The 20,590-nt window shown below is 52.6% G+C and overlaps 1 protein-coding gene and 1 long non-coding RNA gene across 2 annotated transcripts in view; both read right to left on the minus strand.

Annotated features, from left to right (window-relative positions):
- Nucleotides 1–5,933: 5,933 nt before the first annotated feature.
- On the minus strand, nucleotides 5,934–10,617 carry LOC112633279. The gene is made up of 2 exons (XR_003121507.1): nucleotides 8,078–10,617; nucleotides 5,934–7,745 (listed from the first exon to the last, which is right to left on the minus strand). It is a non-coding gene; the product is annotated as an uncharacterized LOC112633279 (long non-coding RNA).
- Nucleotides 10,618–11,228: 611 nt separating this feature from the next.
- The window catches only part of XKR7 (XK related 7), a 28,492-nt gene continuing 19,130 nt past the window's right edge, over nucleotides 11,229–20,590 (minus strand). The window contains exons 2-3 of the mRNA XM_025399789.1: nucleotides 14,395–14,597; nucleotides 11,229–13,169 (exon numbers count right to left, since the gene is read on the minus strand). Of these exons, the coding sequence (XP_025255574.1) occupies nucleotides 12,217–13,169; nucleotides 14,395–14,597 (1,156 nt within the window). The 3' untranslated portion in view covers nucleotides 11,229–12,216. The remainder of the gene's footprint in view (nucleotides 13,170–14,394; nucleotides 14,598–20,590) is intronic.

Consider the following 20,590-nt stretch of genomic DNA (forward strand, 5'->3'; position numbering starts at 1 on the left):
GGAGGCTGAGGCAGGAGAATGGTGTAAACCTGGGAGGCGGAGCTTGCAGTGAGCTGAGATCCGGTCACTGCACTCCAGCCTGGGCGACAGAGCGAGATTCTGTCTCAAAAAAAAAAAAAAGAAATTTCATTTAGGAATTAAGCATTGCAGTGGGAATTACCTATATGCCATAGTAACTGATGTGCACTTTCAGGGAGGTGGGGGAAGACAAAAATTTTTTAAAGAAAAAAATAAGGATTATGTTATTGTTTTTGAACTAATTATCCTTGACTACAAAGATCAAGAGCAAGCATGACGCCAGTCTAAAGTTGGACAGGCAGTTGCTGGGCAGATGTCCTTGTGGAAGTATTTTTTGTGCAAGGTTTCGATGGCCTTTGTGCAAGGTTGTGATTTTTGTAGTCTTTTGTGTAATCAGTCTTTGTTATTATCTGTTTTGTCATCAGTCTTATTTGTTTTGCAAGCATGAAAATCCTCGATGGCCTTCCCCAGCTCTATTTGTCAAGGTTTTCTTAACATTAGTGACTCCATTTTTATTCTGACCATATTCATAGGGTCTTGAGCTGTTTTACTCTGTTGGAAGTATATTAGAGAGGCAAGGTCCCCTTTGTGGCTCTGTGCTGAACACTTTACATATTTTATTTTACTCCTCGCAGTGTTGAGTACCATGATAGTACCTATTACACAGATTTTTTAAACTGAGGCTGAAGTGCAGAGCCTGGTTCAAGGAGGTCACACGGTGAATGAGAGGAGGAGCTGGGATTTCTGGCTGGTGTAGATCTGAGCCTAGCGTTCCTTACTTCTAGGACCTATGCATTCTGCATGCCCCACCCAGGACAGATGGAAAGGTTCTGAGTGGCCCATTCACACCTTGCAGCGACACCTGGGTTCTGGAGACCTAAGCTCTGGAACTGATTTGCTATATATGACCTGGTCCAGGTTGCTTATTGTAACTTCTCTTGGCTTCAGCTTTCTTATCTTTCCAATGGGAACAATAATTTCCCAAAGCCCTGCTCTGCTCGTCAGAGCTGTGGCCAGAAAGACACAGGCCATGGATGGAAGAGCAGTTGGAAACCGTAAAGTACCAATGCATTGGATTCTACTGAAAGACTTTTTCTGAAAGCCTGGTGTTCAGGGTCAGTGCCTTGGAGGGAGGATCAGAGCTCCCCACTGCTTCTGGGTGTGAGAGCTACAGGAGATCCTAGCCACTAGCCCTTCCTCTTCCTTCCCCTCCCTTGGAGGGGAAATGGCCCAGGCTGCTTAGTGCTGGCTCTCACAGCCACTCCCTCCTGCTCCCCTGCATCCTGCCGGTCACCTCCCAGTACAGGAAGTGAGATCTCCACTCAGCCTGCCAGGCGAACAGGAAGAGGCCAGGGTGTGCTAGCCAATTCCTGACTCTGCTCTGGACATGAAAGCTCCAACTTAACCCCTTGAGCCAGCCCAGAATTCCCACCCTTGGAGCAGCAGCAGGGCATGAGAGATGTGGTCTCTTGCTCTGGCATCTCTATGACTGGCTTTTGCAAGCCTTTTCCTCTCTCTGGGCCTCAATTTCCCTGTCTATAAAATGGAAGCTTGTATTATTCCTGGACTAGCTCCAAACATCGCTGAACTGCTGGGAATCTCAGATAGGGCGATAAGTGTTTTGCATGCTACTAAAATTAGAAAACTATCTCTGTATTCCCTGCAGTGCTCCCTGCAGAGCCATAACAGATGAAGTGCTTAGTAAATGTCAGCGGAAGTGGTTGGAGATGGTGGATGTAGGCTCAAATGTATATGACCTTGAACACATTACCTCATCTCTTAGCACCTCAGAGCCCTCACGTGTCAAAAGCAGGAAAATGGCAGTACCTGCCTTGGAAGGCTGCTGCAGGGATTGAATGAGAACAGAAGTGCACAATGATAACGTATTATTAAAATTAGCTTGTGAATCAAAGAAGAGATGAGCAAAACAAAGTCCCTGCTCTCAAAGACTTAACAATTGTGGCAGATAGGATTCATCTCTTTTGAGCCACCTCCAGTTGATTGGCAGGGGCTGCCTGAGGGCTGCGTAGAGGATTATAAAAACTGGATCTACTCCCAGCAGGAAGAAGGGATTGATTATCAATGCCTGCCACAGGCAGGAGTGGGGAAAGCAGCAGCAGGTGGTCAGTGCACATGTTGACCGGGATCTGGTTAGAGACAAAGACACACAAGCCAAGAACTCTGGTATCAGGCCAGCAACTTGTTTGGGGGAAAGCAGAATCAGGAGCCATTCCCCAGGCCGGTGGCATTCAAGCCAAACCTTGAAAGGTGAATGGAAGGAAGGTTACTCTGGGCAGAGGGAACAGCTTGAGCAAACACAGTGCCAGAGTTCTGCCTGCAAGGAACAGACAACCCCGCCAAAGGTGGCTTAGACAAGAAGGAACATTTATTCTCTCTTAAAACAAGTCCAATAATGAGTGCTTTCAGGTTATTTGAGCAGCTCAACACTAGCATCAAATTCCTTTATATTTTTTATTTTGCTGGTGTTATTGTGTCCCTCCAGTTTATTTGTTGAAGCCGTAACCCCCAGGACCTCAGAAAGTAACAGTATTTGAAGACAGGGTCTTTAAAGAGGTGATGAAATTAAAATGAGGCAGTTAGGGTGGACATTACTCCAATCTCCCTGGTGTCCTTATATGAAGAGGAAATTTGCATCTGTAATCCCAGCACTTTGGGAGACCAAGGCAGGTGGATCACCTGAGGTCGGGAGTTCAAGATCAGCCTGGCTAACATGGTGAAATCCCATCTCTACTAAATATACAAAATTAGCTGGGTGTGGTGGCACACACCTGTAATCCCAGCTACTCGGGAGGCTGAGGCAGGAGAATCGCTTGAACCTGGGAGGCGGAGGTTGCAGTGAGCTGCGATCGCGCCACTGCACTCCAGTCTGGGTGACAGAGTGAGACTCCATCTCCAATGAAAAAAAAAAAAAAAGGAAATTTGGACACACCAAGACATCATGGTCACTTGTGCACAGGGAAAGACCGTGTGAGAACACAGTGGGAAGACAGACAGCTGTCTGCAAGCCATGGAGAGAGGCCTCAGGAGAAATTGTCAGAGGTATTTGAACCGGAGCAACTCCATCTTGAATAGAAGCTAGGTAGAGTGAGGCTGAGATCTACTGGGCTGCATTTCCAGACAGTTAAGGCATTCTAAGTCGCAGGATGAGATAGGGGGTCAGCTCAAGATACAGGTCGTAAAGACCTTGCTGATAAAACAGTTGCAGTAAACAAGTCGGCTAAATCCCACCAAAACCAAGATGGCCACGAGCCTGACCTCTGGTCGTCCTCACTGCTACACTCCCACCAGCACCATGACAGTTTACAAATGCCAGGGCAACATCAGGAAGTTACCCTATATGGTCTAAAAAGGGGAGACATGAATAATCCACCCCTTGTTTAGCATATCATCAAGAAATAACCATAAAAATGGGCAACCAGCAGCCTTTGGGCTGTTCTGCATATGGAGTAGCCATTCTTTTATTCCTCTACTTTCTTAATAAACTTGCTTTCACTGTACTGTATGGACTCACCCTGAATTCCTTCTCATGTGAAATACAAGAACCATCTCTTGGGGTCTGGATGGGGACCCCTTTCCTGTAACAAAACCAACTCTGCCAATGCCTTGATCTTGGACTTCCAGCCTCCAGAACTGTCAGGAAATAAATTTCTGTTGTTTAAGCTGCCTGGTCTGTGGTATTTTGTTATGGCAGCCCGAGCAGACTCACGCACCTGGTAAGGTGGCTGCAGTGGCCTTGGGAGTGGCACATGATGCCATCCCGAGATAAGGCCAAGGATTTCCCCTTCTTGTATGTCTTTTTTTCATGGAGCAAAACCTTTCCCAGGAATCTTCAAAAGACTTCCCTTAAGAACCCAGGGGCCAGATGCATTTGCCAGGACTTTTTTCGGCTGAGTCAAAGACCGAATAACGGACCTAAACAGGAGAGTTTCTCTCTTCTTCAGGCAATAGTCAAGGGTGGGTGTGGCAGCCCCCTGGGTCCCAGACCTTGATGTCTCCTATTTTGTTGCTCCACCAAGCAGTGGTTCTGCTATCAACTGCAAGATGGCTCTCTCCACCCAGCTGCAGTCCAGCCAGTAGGGTCAACAAAGCAGAAAACATGATCTGTCTCTTTAAAGTGATGTAAGTAGCACAAATTTCTCCTTGGCCAGAACTTGGTTCATAGCGGAGCCTAGCTGCAAAGGAGGCTGGGAAATGTAGTCTTTTATTCTGAGTGGCTATGTGCCTAGCTAAAAACTCTTTAGAGAAAAGGAGGAACATGGATACTGGGGGACACTTAGCAGTCCCTACCTCACCAGAATTGGGTCACATGCCCCTGCCCCCATCAATCCTTGGTCAAAGGAATTATCTTAGACCAATGGTCCTCAAATGTAGGCATACATCAGAATCACCCAGAAGGCCTGTCAAATAGATTGTTGTGCCCCGTCCACACGGTGGCTGATTTAGTAGATCTGAGACCTGAGAAACTGCGTTTATAACAAGTTCCCTGGTGCTACTAGTCTGGAGACCACAGTTTGGAAACCACTGTCTTTGGTCAATCATGATTTGCCTCCTGGGGCCAGGTCAGGGTTACATTCCCTGGGCACTTTGGAGGGGGATCCTGGAAGAACTGGGGCTCCACCTGCATGAAAGCATGGTGAGAAAGCCTGTTGGATGGCAATCAGGAGAGTCTTACGGAAACAGGAAGATGGGTGGTTTGGAGAGGCTATGGGGGCCAGGTGGGGTATGTCAGAGATGAGACTCGAGGTGGTTTTAGGCCCAGTTTCTAAAAAGTCAGAATCTGACAGAAGAGTTTGACCTTTATCCTGAAGGCACTGGGGAGCCATGGGAGGTTCTGAAGCAAGGAAATGCCATGATCAGATTTATGGAGGGTACATTGAAGTAGTGGTCCTTGGCTGGGTGCAGTGGCTCACGTCTGTAATCCCACCACTTTGGGAGGCCAAGGCTGGAGGATTGCTTGAGGCTACGAGTTCGAGACCAGCCTGGACAACATAGGGAGACCCTCATTTCTATAATAATGTTTTAAAAATTAGCTGGGCATGGTAGCATGTGCCTGCAGTCCCAGCTACTCAGGAGGCTAAGGCAAAAGGATTGCTTGAGCCCAGGAGTACAAGGCTGCAGTGAGCTATGATTGCATCACTGCACTCCAGCCTAGGTGACAGAGTGAGACTCTGTTTCTGGAAAAAAAAAAAAGAAAAGATCTGCAAGGTCAGGTCCTCAGATCCGCTTGCACCAGAATGCAGGATTCCCAGCCATGTTCTTTAAACACACCTGAAGAACTTAAAAATGCAGATTTCCAGGCATGTTCTACCTACTCCCTGATTATGGAGGTGGAAATATGCATTTGAAACATATCCCCTCTTCTCCAAGTGATTCTCATGCACTTTGAAGTTTGAGAACCACTGGATTAGGATGGAAGCCCTGGAGACAGAGGCCCTCTAAGAGGCAACACCCCCTAGGATAGGATGTAAGCTCCTTGAGGGCAGGGACCTTGCCTGTTTTATATCTTTCTTGTTCACTATGCCTAGAACTGCCTGGCACCTGGTAGGTTCTCAATAAGTATTGGTTGTAGTGGAGTTAGGAACTTCAGTCTGGGTCCTGATTTTGTCATAGACTCATTCTGTGATCTCTGACAAGTATCCCCACCTTTATCTCCCCCGACCCACTTTATCTGTAAAATGAACTTGGAGATAATCTGTAGAACTTTTGTCCTTAGGATTCTAGTTGATCGATTGAGACGCTGTCACTAAACAGGAGACATTGTGTAATGTCCCACCCTCTCCCAGCCCCTTTCTCTCTTAAGCCACAGAGATTGTGGCAGGTGGTACCCTACCCATCCCTCTTTCCTCATCTCCTTCCCCTGGCCCAGAACAGCCAAAACAATAGGACACAAGCAGCACGTACTGAAATGACTTTTAATATCTCATGTTGCAGCAAAATTAAAAATATACAAAAAGTTCGTGGTGTACAAAAGAGTCTCAGTAAAGAGGCCCCAGCTTGGGGCCCCCTCCCCCTCCCCCTCCTGGGGGAAGCACGGAGGGTGAATGGGGGTCGGGGGATGGAGGATGGCACAGATGTAGTAAATACCAGGAGGTGGGACCAGGGAAAGGAAACAGAAGAGGACAGGGGTGAGGGCCCGTTAGGGAGGAAGAGACGACAGGTAGGGGAAGAATCACTCGGAATTGTGCTGACAGAGGGAGATTAGCCCCTCAGGCATGGCTAGTGATTCCTACAGTTCCAGGGGCATGGAGGGGAGGATCAGAGCTGGGGGTATTCTGGTGGGACCCTCAAAAGAACTGGGTTCTGGTCTCACCCTGCCACCAACTTACTGTGTGACCTTGGGCTGGCCATCTCCCATCACTGGGCTTGCCCCTTCAGTAAAATAGGATGCTGGATGTCTAAACCATTGATTCCTAACATGGGGTCCCAGACCCTCAGGGCCTGTGAAAGCAGGAATGGGTGCCCATGAGTGCTTTTGAGAATTTTGTATTAAGCAACTCAATAAAATACAAATATTCCCCCACCTTCAAGCCCTAGAAGTTGACTTGAGGCCTTGGAAGCATTTATCTGCAATCAGAAGCTCAGTTTGAGTTAATTTAATGTGGGAAAATGAATTCTTCTTCAAGAAATGAGGCTGGTTTGGGAGAAAAATCTTCCAAACCACAGGATCCTCAGGGAAGAAAATAATGAGGGAGCTATGGGAACGGTTCAGATCCCTTCCAGCTATTTCATGATGGGTTTGGAAAGCCAGTGGGGCTGGGGGCTGTGTTTATATGAGGCCCCTACAAGTTCAGTGGTTTAGCTTAATGGAGACCAGGCAGAAAAGGGTCGGATTCGATCTGGGGGAGTTTGGGTGAGAGAGAGATGGAGGAATCGTCTTTTACCCCCTGGCGCCTTCTGTACCCCTTCTTTGTCCTAGGGTACCCTCCATTCTGAGATTATTGCAGGTTCCCTGGGACCCCCACCCCTTCAGCCTGGCCCGGGGGTGCTCTTGCAGCGGTTATGCATAGAATAAAGGCCAGGGTTGCTGAGGAGAGGGCAGCCTCCTCCTCCAGAGAAGGGAAGGGTGGCAGAAGCCCAGCACAAGGGGTAACCTCTCTGTCCCCTGGGGAGTTTTCTGTCTCCAGAAACCAGGCCAGGCTTGAACGGGGCCTTCCTTTTCCACTCCCACATCTCCCGCTCCAGAGTCCTTCCTCCCCATACCTCTATCAGCAGCAGCCAAGGACCCAGAAATGTCCTATCCTCTCCCCAACCAGAACGGCACATTGCAGACCCTTTCCTCCCCAGCCCTGGGTCTCAGAAGCCTCTGTGGTTGGGAAGGGGGACTCAGACCCCAACCCCACTACTGCCCATGCGGCTTGGCACCCACTCAGTCCCTTCCATTGAGACACTGCAAAGCACTTTAAAACATAAACTGACAGCTCCCCCTACCAACCTCTACTGCAGGCCCCACCACAGCTTGAACTGGGAGGGAGACAGGTGCCAAAGGTGGCAGGGGCCAGCACAGAATGGGACAGCTGGGTCCTGGCTTTCAGTCCACATCCTGCACCTGGACTCCCCTGCAACCCAATGTCAATTCCTCCTAACCAGTGGCCCCCAAGCTGGAAAAGACTCCAGCAGCCCCTAACCTGAGGCACTGGAGGGCCTGTAGCCCTTATCAAATGATGATTCCCAAACCAGGGACCCTGTGGACCCCCAGACTCCCTTTTCTTTTTTTTTTTTTTTTTTTTTTTTTTTTTTTTTTTTTAAATTTTGAGACGGAGTCTTGCTCTGTCGCCCAGGCTGGAGTGCAGTGGCCGGATCTCAGCTCACTGCAAGCTCCGCCTCCCGGGTTCACGCCATTCTCCTGCCTCAGCCTCCCGAGTAGCTGGGACTACAGGCGCCCGCCACCGAGCCCGGCTAGTTTTTTGTATTTTTTAGTAGAGACGGGGTTTCACCGTGTCAGCCAGGATGGTCTCGATCTCCTGACCTCGTGATCCGCCCGTCTCGGCCTCCCAAAGTGCTGGGATTACAGGCTTGAGCCACCGCGCCCGGCCCAGACTCCCTTTTCAGCTGAGAGGGCAGTGGGCTCAGTTCTCAGATAGCCAGGTGATGGGGATTTAGGGTTGGACTAGCAAAGTCTCAGAGGGAGCCACAGCCTCTGTCCCTGACTTCCCCTGAGGGGTTTCGAGACTCTGCAGGACACTCTAGAACCTTCTCAACATTTTGAACCGTAAGTCTCAAACTGGTGGCACGTGGGCCAAATATGAGCGGCCTGCAGTTTCCCAAACATTTGAATTTTAGTTCCTACAGGCAGGGCACACAGTCACTCTCCTGTTTGCCAGAGTCCCCACCACTCCCTATTGTCTCCATTCCTCTTATTTTCATTATGTCGAGGCATTTGAGTTTGCATCGCATGCAGCCCTTGTCCCAGAAAACCTTCTCCCTACTGTCCGAGGCTTCTGTGGACTCCAGGCCCAGATGAATTCCAAGGGAAGAACCTGCAGAACTTGAGTACTTAGGAGGGTGTTGGCTGCAAGCAAGACCTTCCCTGAATATTCCCAGCCCCTCAGCCCTTATCCAGAGACCTGGACTTTCCCCAGGTCTCACCTTTCCTGCCCTCTGCCTGCCCCGACTCTCATGGGTGACATGCCTCTGTGGGACACAGGTGTAGCAGGGAGCTGACTTGGGGTAAGGCAGATTTTGGGGAGACACAAGAATGAGGCAGATGACAGGAGGGGATCAAATAAGGCCCCCTTGTTGGGGAGCCCTCTGGGGGAGTGGGGAGGTCTGTGCTGTTCAGCTGGGGTGACAGTTACAAGACACACGTCACATCAGTGCCAGGAGGTGCCGTGATGGGGGCGTGGTGCCTGCAGAGGTTTGGGGAACACAGTCAACAGCCTGGGGGTCGTTCTAAGAAAACAGGGAGACAGAAGTCTGCCCTGGAAATGGGGACACTAGTCTCCTGGGGTCAGAGGTAACTGAGGGCAGGGTCTGCCGTATTTGGTACCCAAAGTATCCTGTTCTCTTCTGTTCCTGGCAAAATCAAGATGCACCCAACTACCTCTCATCCCCAGGGAAATCCTAACTGCCACTGACTTCCTGTGTGGCCTTTGGTGAGTCCTTGGTCCTCTCTGGGTCTCACTTTCTCCTGTCTAATGTATGTGGAGGGCAGGTGGCTTAAGGGACCCTCAGGGACCCTCTGGGCTGCAAGGACCCTGGGAGGGTGGGAAGGACTAGGAAGGACTGAGCATCTAGACTGGGGTGGGGGTCAGGGGACAGGGGGCAGAGGACCAGGGGGGTCAGTTCTGCCAGGGGACAGACCGGTTGAGGTAGATTGTGTCACAGAAAGAAAAACAAAACAACAGCTCTAAGGGGATGGACCCCTCCCTCATCTGACTCCTCTATCCCAATGAAATGAAGGGAAGAGCCAGTGGAGCAGGGGGCCTCAGGCCTGGTCCCGAGCTCCTGGGTGGAGAGTCCTTAAAGGGCTGAGACTCTTCTGAGGGTAAGAAGCAGAAGAAGGTGCCTGTAGCCCTCTCCCCGGGCCCTTTGACTGTGGCCTTTTCTGTGCCCAGATGTCCCTGCAGGCAGAGGCCCTGAGGGAAGGGTGTGTGGGGTTGATAAGAGGTGGGGAGTAGGGGTGGAGTAAAATCCAAAAATGTGGCCATGGCTTCCCTGTGAGCCTCAGACCATGCCAAGCCCTGCCAGCACATCCCTGCACCTTGGGAATCTCCTGGAGTGTAAAGGACCCCAGCTAGGACTTTTCCTCTAGAAGGCAGCAGCCAGATGGGCCATTCTGGGATACTGGGGAGGAGAACAACTTGCCAAGGGTGGCCCTCATGCTACCTCTCTGGGCCTCAGTTTCCTCATCTGTAAGATGGGTTGATAATGCCTCTCTTGCAGGGATGTCATGACCAGAGGAGAGTGTGAGTGAAACGACATGGGGTGAAAATTCCTGGCACAAAGTCAGCCCTGCAGAAATAGTCTGTTTCTGGTTCTGGGTCTGCATCCTCAAAGCTCCCATCTCACAAAGGCTTTGTGTGTGAATTCAGTCTCCGAAGATGGATTTGGGCAGAGAACAAGCAGGATGGATGAGTCCAACAGAGCGGGCCTGGGTCAGCCTTGGGCTTCTTCCACCTCCCATCACCCTTGAGGCCTGGTTCCTGAGGGTGCTTAGCAGCAGAAAGAAGGAAAAGCACTCTTGCTGTGTTGGCAGGAGGGATGATGCACACACCATCTCGGCCTGTGTGCTGGTGGGGAGGGTGACTTGTATCGTGGTTGTGATTGTGCTTGTGTGTATGTGGGCAGTCTGGCCCTCTCTGCCTTTGGGGTCACCCTGCATCCCCAGCAATTCATCATTACCCATCACCTTTTGATGGGCAGCCCAGAGTCTGGGACCTTGAGAGAGTAGCTGCCACTCTGGGCCTCAGTTTCCCATCTGTAACCCAAGAAAGGCTGAACCAGGGAGGTCTAAGCACCCTTCTAATTTGCATAGTCTAGGATTCTCATGGCCCACCTCACTCCAGGGTCAGGTTTGCATCTGTCCTTAACATCCCCTGCTGTCCTCTCCCACTGATCACACCTAAGTTGCTGTGGGAGTGTGTGTGTGTCTGTGTGTATGTGTGTGTGGGGGGGGGGCAGGGTTCCCAGCTCTGCTAGAGGCTCTGTCTCCTCACCCCATGGAACTGCCTACTTCTCCTCTCCCATACACCCCCTCAGTCCAGCACTGGCTGTCCTAGGTGGGAGGAGGGGCCTTGAGTGAGTCCCCTGGGCACACCAGGATGTTCAGGCCATGGGAATAGACCACAGGTCCTGGGGAGTCATCAGATCTAAGGCAAAACAAGTCAGTTTCCCAGATGTCGCCCCAGGGAGCCCCATTTGCAGGGTGGCTGAGAGCCAGGATTCATGTCACGTCCCCAAAGCTATTTTTTTTCCAGCTGGGAACCAGTTGGCAGCTGAAATGTCTCAGGGGTTCTGAGGACAATTTCCTTTTAGAAAGATGGCTATGGACCAAGGTAACAGGGGCCTAGAGCTCCCATAAGCCCCAGAAGTCTAGAATCAGAGCACCCATTCCTAGAAAATTCCATTCACACTGGGCTCTAGAACCCCTTCTCCCCCACCACCATGACAGGTGCTAGAATCCCCCACAGCAGAGCAGCGGGGCTCCAGTGTCCTCCCCCATCACAGTAGAATACACAGATCAGAGTGGCTCCCTGGGACATTTGATCAGCCTAGCACTCTAGAACTCAATCTAGAACTAAGCGTGCTTCTGGATCAGTTCCTCTGATAAATGTGCTAAAACCTCAGCTGCACTTGAGCCCAGAGATCTTTCCAGACATCTTATCTGCTCTGCTGAAGACCTGTATCTAGAAGCCACATTCCAGGTACTCATCTAGAACAAAGAATGGCTCCTTCAAATATTTCACCCGAGGCATGTGGAACTTCATCCTTCACAGAGCCCACAACAAGAGACATCTCCTGAGGAGTTCATTCTTGTTCGCTATGCTCTGGATTGCAGGTTCCCCTCCCCCAAGTCTTCCACCCCTCCATGCTTCTGCCAGCCTAGACCCCCACAGTTCTTTCTCCTGTCCATCTCCAGCACTGCCAGCTCCCCACCCCAACACCCTGCCCCACCCTAACTCCCTTCTTCAACTCCCTCTTGCCCTGGCTCCAGGCCCCAGATGCTACAGGAGCCATGCCATCCCTGTCCACACGATGCTCCAACCTCACCCCATCCCTTCCACGGCCTCCTCCATCCTTCTCAGAGGTCTTTTGCCACCACAGAGGCAGCCCACTCTCCACAACCCCGGAGGGGCACAGGGTCTAGGTCATGGACCCCAGACAGTGCCCTTTCTCTGGCAAGTCCAGCAGGGGCAACATATGGGCAACACCAGGCAGGGGAGAGGTGTGGAGGCCCCATGAAAGCAGGGCAGCTCGAAAAGTGTAGCACCAGATGATTCCCCAGGCCCTGGGTCAGGGGAATTTAGGGAATGGGCCACAAGGCTGAAAACGGGGCCCAGGGCTGGGGCCTCTGCAAGGCTGCCCCGTCCCCTAAAAGAACCCAAAAGTGGGGCTGCTCTACTCTTGAACCAACAGATCCACTCCCCCTTAGCCTGGTGGCCCTGAAATTCCGGGCTCAACACTGTGGCCGATGTGGGATCAGCCAAGCCTGTCCCTTTTGTGCGGGGACACTGCAGCCTACACTGTGGTCTCATACTCCAGCAGCTCCTGGGTGGTCCCCACACTCCGGTACTGCAACCGGGGCGTGGCAGGTGAGGAGTACTCCAGTGCCAGGATGGTCTTCCGGAGCCGGCGGTCAATAAAATGAGCATCCCACGCAGGGTACTTCTTGCGAGGCAAGTCAATCCGGATGACAGGCCCCTCTGTCCGCGAGGTGCGGGCCACTGGTGTGGGAGGCAAGCCAGGCCGCACCTGGAAGACAGGTGGGGTGGGGGTTCCTGCACGCTCTCCTGCCGAGGCCCCATCCCGCTCAGCACCTGTAGTCCTTGGCAGGGACCTGGGGGGACTCGTGATGGCGTCAGCGGGTGGGCCACAGGGCTCTGAGGCCCCACGAAAGATGCAACCAGGTGCCTGGGAACCCAGCATGGGCCCGTTGGGGTGCAGGAGACAGTAGTAGACACACATGAAGAATATGCCCAGCGCAAAGCTGGAGGCCACCACGCAGACCATGATGAGGGAGTAGAAGTCGGTTGAGAAGTTGCGGTTGGAGTACCAGAAGCCGGTGAGTGCAGCATTCTCCAGCAGGACGATGCAGTGGTAGAGGGTCATGCGGTGTCGGCTACGGCCCTCCTTGACGTTGAACCAGCAGAAGATGTAGATGATACCCACCACCATGTTGTAGATGATCTCCTCCCACTTGGACATGCAGAAGTCCGTCTCCCCTTGGATGACCCAGAAGGTCATGACGCACCAGTGGGCCACGATGAAGATGCCAAAGTAGAGCTTGTAGACGCTGGCGAAAAGCGCGAAGGCCAGGCTGCGGGCAGCAATGGTGAACAGGTGCCACAGCACCTGGGCCACGGCGCCCTTGTAGGACAGCGGCCGCTTGTCGTCCCGCGAGTCCCGCAGCACCTTCTGGTAGGAGGCCAGCGTCCAGGCCAGAGACACGAGGGAGGCAGAGGTGGAGAGGGCTGTGGAGACAGGGCAGGGGCGGGGTGGGCTGGGTTAGGGGCGGGCTCGGGTTGGGGTCTGGGGAGAGGCGGAGGGTTCTGGGACAGGAGCCGGGTTTTGAAAAGGTGTGAGGAAAGGGGCTATGGACCAGCAGGGGTGTGGGGAAGGTCTGGGAGGTGGGGAGCTTCAAGGGCCATGATGAGGCGTGGTGAGGGTGCACGGGACTGGGTACTTCTGCAGGGTGGGAGCATAAAGGGAGACGAAGATGGGGCTTTGGCCTCCATCTAGGACTGTGGTATGGGGCTGTTAGGGTTCAGGGGTCTTGGTGGGAGGGTGGAAAATGAGGGTCCAGGACGCTGGGAGTGGAAGAGGAGGTGAAGAGGAGGTCATGATTAGGGTGTGGAGCAGCCAGGAGGGGACCATTAGAAGTCGTGGGCCACCAGTAGGAGGCCGGGCATGGAGAGGAATATCTAGAGCTGAGCTGAGCAGAGCTGAGGGGCAGGGGCGGGGAGACCCAAGGTGGGAAGCGTTGTGATTGGGATCCAGTATCTGGGCAAGGGATCCCCAGGGCCCTGAGGGGTGGTGATAGTCTTTTGGGACACTGAGGATGGATTGGGCAGGGACTGGGTGGGGAGAGCATGGAGTGCTTCAGGGAGACAGGGGGATGCGATTTTTCTCTGATATTGAGGGGCTTGGCCTGGTCTGTCATTATGGAAGGGGCAAGGTGGGAAATTAACAGGGCCTTAGGGAGGATGAGGGGATGAGTGCCAGGACTAGGGCTGGGAGGACCCTCCCGGGGCCCCCCAGTGAAGTAGGCTCTCTGGAAACTGATGGTGATTGGCCAGGTCTGTGAGGCAGGGGGTCCCCAGGAGATGCAGGCTGGGATCAGGTTAGGGAACGAAGTGGGCAGGGGATTCCCCAGAGGGTCTAGGTGTTTGGATGGGAGATGGGGTTTGGTTGGCTCTGGCAACGGGGAAGGGAGGAGGGCGGGAGAGCCCAGGGGGCTTGATGGGTGTCGGCCAGGTCCCTCCTCACTCTGAGTGTAAGTGGGCCATCGAAGGGGATGCGGCGGTCTCGAGAGACCTGGAGGGTGGTGAGGTAGAAGGGGCAGGCCTCCGTAAACCCTGACTGAGTGAGCCCTGGGCTGGGGTGGGGAAGCGCACAGGGCATCCCCAGGGAGCCTGAAGCAGGGAGAAAGGCCCGGTGGGGCGGTCCCAGGCGCGGAGGGTGAAGGGGCGGGCTCACCCGGCAGCAGGTCCGGCGCGCCACCACGGTGCACCAGCAGGCTGAGCTGCAGCACTAGCTGCGGCGCGCTGCGCAGGAAGGTCTCCAGCAGGCGCAGCATGCTCACGTCGGCGCTCTCGAACAGCATCCGCCAGTAGAAGTGGCGCCGCAGCTGCTCCCCGCGCCAGCGGCTCTGCAGCCCCAGGTACAGGGCGCGCAGGTACCTGCGGGAAGGACGCGGTGCTCAGGCTCCCGCGCGCTCGTTCCTCTCGCTCTGTCCCACCCGCCCCGAGCCGCCCACAGGCGACGGGGGGCAAGTCACTCCCTACGCTGAGCCTGTTTCCTCAGCTGTGAAATGGGCATTTCGAAAGGATCACTTTATGAGGCTGCCGTTGAAGAGTACTGAATGGACTCATGAGCTTAGAGAAAGGACTGGTACTAAGTAAAGCCTTAAATACAACAGCAGCATCGCCATTGTTCCTATAACGGGTTGGGACGTGCTTTCTTTACAGGGTTACTGACACCTTGGAGTGCGCTGAGCTTACAATAGCCCTGTTACCCGTCCCTTATTTTGTTTTATTTTTAGAGATGGAGTCTCATTCTGTCACCCAGGCTGGAGTGCAGTGGTGCCATCTTAGCTCACAGCAACTTCAAACTCCTGGGCTCAAGGAACCTTCCCGACTCAGCCTCCTAAGTAGCTGGGACTGCAGGCATGTACCACTACACCAGGCTAATTTTTAAATGTTTTTTTTCTGGCTATGTTGCCCAGGCTGGTCTTGAACTCCTGGCCTCGCCTCAAGCAATCATCCTGCTTTGGCCTCCCAGGGTGCTGGGATTACAGGCATGAGCCACCGCACACGGCCCAATCCCCATTTTGTAGGTGAGCAAACTGAGACCCAGAGAGGTATGTCATTTATCCAAGGTCACACAGCTAGGACACAGTAAAACCAGGACTCAAACCCAGTCATTCTGGCCTCAGGGCCGGCACTCTAACCATGAGGCAACACTGCCTCTGACTGTAAACCATAAAAAGTTTTGCTCACATAGTTCCTTCCAGGAATAGTCCCTACTGCCTGGTGCCAGCCCCAGTTCTGTTGCCACCAGCAGATCCCTGGCCTGTTCCCTTCTCAGTGCCCAGCTGAGGTGAGATCCTCACCGCTCAGTGCCCAGCTCTCACCCCAGGGTGCAAGGAAGGTGCTCACAGCCACTTCGGCTTGGCATCTGAAACCGTTGCTTCCTCTCATGCCACTTCTCCCAACAAACTCTACGGCTGTTCATGGCCGCTTTGCACAGGTCACAGAGCCAGAGCTCACAATGTTCTCCCTTCTTGCTGAGGAATTGTACCTATTGTTTCCTCTCCCTAAAACACCCTGCCCTATCCCCTAACCCCATCCCGGCCCCAACCCAGGATGACTCTTGTTTTTTTCCCCAGGCTCAGCTTTTGAACACAATTTTGTCCATAAAGCTTCGGCTGACTACCTTTCATCTAGGGTAAAGGTCTCTCCCAGGCTTCCGTCTAATCTGCCAGCACTTGTCACAGTGCGTTGTAACTGCCTGGTTATGTGCGCATCCCCCCCATGCTGTGAGTACCTGGAGAATGACTAGGCTGGCTTGCTAACTGCTGCATCCTCAATTCTTAGCACACAGTAGGTGCTTAATCTATGTGGGCTGAATGAATGAAAGTGTGCACGGCTGCAAGCTTGTTGAACTGAATGGAACTCTAGTAACCCTATAGGGGTATAGAAGGGACTCTGAAGTCCTGAGATCAATCCCTGACTTGGCTTCTAATTTACGTGTGATCTTGAGCAAGACCCTCTCTGAGCCCTAGTTAATCCCTCCCAAAGTGGCGGTGAGGATTAAATGAATGAAAAGAAACTTTGCACATTATGGAGTGCACAGTGCCTATGTAAGGTGAGAGGGGACCTATCCACACAGATCTCTGGGTCTGATTTCCCCTCTGCCCTGGTTCCTTGCCCAGAAGCTCCACTCCTGCAGCTACAGACCCTGCCACCTTCCCAGCAACCCCCACCCCTGCCAGCTCCCCAAACTCTCTGATTCACAGGACAGGCACACCCTTTGGTGCAAACCAGAGGACTCTTCCAAAAGTGGTTTTCCCAGGAAACTGGGGGTGGTGTGTGCGTGTGTGTATGTGTGGAGGGGTAACCCTTACACAGATTCTGTGACCCGCTGCCTGGATCTGAAACTGGGGAGCCAGGGATTTGGGATCTATTCCCAGGGTGAAGTGCTGGCACTTCCAGGATGTTGTTTGGGAATCAGGGGACTCACTCTATTCACAGCCCAATGGAGGAAGTCACAGTGCTCCCTGGATGTGGGGCCAGCTGATACCAAGTTTCCTCAAATGAGTATACTGGTCTTACCAGCTGTGTGGCCCTCTCTAGGCCTCAGTTTCTCCATCTGCCAATGAAAGGGATGAGTTTGATGACTCTGGAGATCCTTTCAGAGTGAATATTCTGGGACTCTGCAAAATGTGGCCAGGAACATCCCATTTAGGACCCTCCTCCCCATCCCTGGGTCATCCTGGCATCAGTCTATGACATAAACACACTGTCAACATAACAAATGACAGGATTGGCAGCCAGGATGGGGAAGGGGGCTGTTCCCTCAGAAGCTGACTCTGGAAATGCAAAGCCCCCTCTGACCAACTCTCCTGTGCCATGCTGGGATTCCTTCAGCCATTTCCAGCCTGATGCATCTATACCCACTGCTGACACGCTCCCCAGGACAAGGACCTCAGCATGGTGCATCTATACCCACTGCTGACACGCTCCCCAGGACAGGGACCTCAGCATGGTGCATCTATACCCACTGCTGACACGCTCCCCAGGACAGGGACCTCAGCTTCTGAGCAGCTCCAGGGCTGGATTGTGTTTCTTCTGATAAGCAGAAATTTGTCTCCCTGTATCTTCCATTTTCTGGACTCCTGCTTACCCCACACATAAGGATCCCTGCAGCCAGAATGATTCATTCATGTAGCAGGTGGATTTTGACCACCTGCTCTGTGCCAGGCTGTGTGCCCTTATGTATCTCCCAGTCCCATGGAAGAGAGACAAGATAGGAGGCGAAATAATGCTACAAGATGCCTTGAAGGGAAGAAACATTTGATCTCAGTTTTTTTGTTTGTTTTTGTTTTGTTTTGTTTTGTTTTCAGACAGTTTCGCTCTTGTTGCCCAGGCTGCAGTGCAGTGGCACAACCTCGGCCCACCACAATCTCTGCTTCTGGGGTTCAAGTGATTCTCCTGCCTCAGCCTCCCGAGTAGCTGGGATTACAGGCATGCGCCACCATGCCTGGCTAATGTTGTATTTTTAGTAGAGACAGGGTTTCTCCATTTTGGTCAGGCTTGTCTCAAACTCCCGACCTGAGGTGATCCGCCCGCCTTGGCCTCCCAAAGTGCTGGGATTACAGGCGTGAGCCACCACGCCCGGCCTGGTCTCAGTTTTAAAGCATGGGTTGGCATTTGAAGGCACACAAGAGATGGAAGGTCATTCCAGGTGGAAGAATCAGCTGAAGCAAAGGCTCAGAGGCCTGAAAGAATTTGGCCTTTTAGGGGAATGGCCAGAGGTTTGCTGGGCCTGGACAGGGGGTTTTAATGGGCAGGGGCATAAGGAGACTAGAATTGTGAAGGGCATCAAATTCTGGGCTAAAGAGTTCAGATTTTATTCTCTATCTGAATGCCATCCCAGAATCAGGGGTGGTGAGCTTGGCTCAGTGGCTTAGAAAGCTTGCTGTGGAGGCTGGCTTGGAGGAAAGCCAGGAGAGGATGGGTTTTGGTCCAGGTCTGAAATTACAGGGCTGAGCTAAGGCAGGGGATAGAGAAGGGGCAGAGAGAGATCTGGAGATGACCAGAGGTGGGGGCTGGGGGAGAAACCAAGATGGCCCCTAGAACTTCTGAGGGCCTAGAACACAGGCTGTCTTTTCTAGCCTCCATCCCCCCTGCCACCACATTCCCTTCCCCTTCCTGTGGCTCTGGCTTTGACTAGGAAGGATAGACCAGCTGGTCCAATGTGAAGGGGCCTGGGGAGTTGGGGGAAGGTGACACCCTGGAAGTTTCTCTCAGGCTGGAAGACCATCTGTTTCCGGGCCCGGGTCAGCATGAGAGAGGCCCTGGCCCCCAGCCAGCATCCATCACTACCTGACGGGCCGCCTGCCCACCTCCCTGCCCACTCCTGCCCCTTCCTCTGCCAGCTCCCAGCTAACCACAGACAAAGGGCTCACACAGCCCAGGGCCACCGTGGGCAGGAGCAGCGATGGAGGAAGAGAAGAGAGGAGGCCTCTGAGTCCCAGGAATGTGGGGTCAATGGGGAGTGTGGAAAGGCCACACTGTGGTCTGGGGATAAAAGGTCTGGGTTCTGCCTTGCTGTGCCCCTTTTGGCAACAGGACCAAAACCGTGGCTGTTCCCTCCAGCCAGCACAAAAAGCTTTCTGCCAAGGGCCTGTGAGATTTTCATGGGCCTAGGAAAATGTTTGAAGCCTGAAAAAAAATTGGCTCCAAAACACAGGGAAAAACTACAGAATCAAAATTAATAAATGTTTAATTAAACGTCTGCAAAACAGAACATGATGTCAGCCAGTCAACTACAGTTTGGCTTTTATCTGGTCATATATAATTTACATGGGTTGTTTGATGTAGCTGCATTTTAATATGCTTGATAGATGTGGTGCCCACAAAGGTCTTAAAACAGTCCTGCCCAGGACAAGCAACCTCATTTCCCCGGCCCTCAGTTTCCTTTCTCTAAAATGGGAATGGCACTTGCCATTCTGCCTATACATAGCCACTGGGTTAAGGATGAGGGAGGAAAGGTAGCAATGGCTGGCATGTGGGTTTGATTCCCATCTCTGTCTCAGACCCGCTGTGTGACCTTGGGTAGTCTCTCCACTTCTCTGAGCTTTATTTTCCTCCTTGTTGTGAGCATTAAATGAGTGAGGGGGCAGGGTGCAGTGGCTCATGCCTGTAATCCCAGCACTTTGGGAGGCTGAGGTGGGTGGATCTCTTGAACCAGGGAGTTCGAGACCAGTCTGGGCAACACAGTGAGTCCCTGTCTACACACACACACACACACACACACACACACGCGCGCGCAGTGAATTTAAAAATAGTTTATAAACTGTAAAGGGTATCCATAGAGGGAGTAGCATACACTGGGCAGGGGCCTCTGGAAGCAACCTCTCTTGAAACCTCCTCCAGGAAGTCCACCCTATCCCACATCCCGCTCTATTTGAAATGAAGTTGAAAGAAGCTGATCTTCACCCAAGAGAAGAACACCCCACCTCAGGGAAGGGAATCCAGATTGGGGGTGGTGCACATCTGATCTTCTCCAAAATTATCCCCAGGCCAGGTATGGTGGCTCATGCCTGGAATCCCATCATTTTGGGAGGCCGAGGCAGGAGGACCACTTGAGCCCAGGAGTTCAAGACCAGCCTGGGCATCACAGAGAAACCCCATCTCTACAAAAAATTTAAAAATTGGTCGGTGTGGTGGCGTGTGCCTGTAGTCCCAGCTACTCAGGAGGCTAAGGCAGGAGGATTGTTTGAGTCCAGGAGTTCGAGGCTGCAGTCAGCCATGACTGCACCATTGCACTCCAGCCTGAGTGACAGAGCAAGACCCTGTCGCTAAAAAACAACAAAATCCCCAGTCTGTCCATGTCTCCTCTGCTACCACCTGTGCAGGCCACAGTCATCTTGCCTGGGTGACCACGTCAGCCTTCCATGTGGGCTGCCCGAATCCACTCCTGCCTCCCTACAGTCCATTCTCCACATGGCAACCAGCGGGATATTTTTAAAACCTGTCAGATCATGTCATTCCCCTTCGCAAAGCCTTCCAAGGGCCTCCCATCACACTTGGAATAAAACCCACGCTTCTCCCCTCGGCGTGCAGGCCCTAAACCATCTGGCCCTGCCTGTTTCTCTCACCTCATCTCAAACCACTGTCCCACTTGTTCCTGACACTCCAGATGCGCTGGGGGGATCCTAAAACTCAGCCAGACTCATCCCTGGCTCAGGACGTCTGCACTTGCTCTGCCTGGAACACCCCTTTCCCAGATGCTCCCGTGGCTGGCTCCTCATCAGTTCACACCTTCTCAGAGAGGCCTCCCAGGCCACCCTTGCCAACTCACTCTAGTCTACCACACCCCCCTGTATTATTTTCTCCTTAACCTACACTATGAAATCACCATTTATTTATTTATTTTCCATTCTCCC

This window comes from Theropithecus gelada, chromosome 10, assembly GCF_003255815.1.
Source record: "Theropithecus gelada isolate Dixy chromosome 10, Tgel_1.0, whole genome shotgun sequence".
NCBI lineage: Eukaryota > Metazoa > Chordata > Mammalia > Primates > Cercopithecidae > Theropithecus > Theropithecus gelada.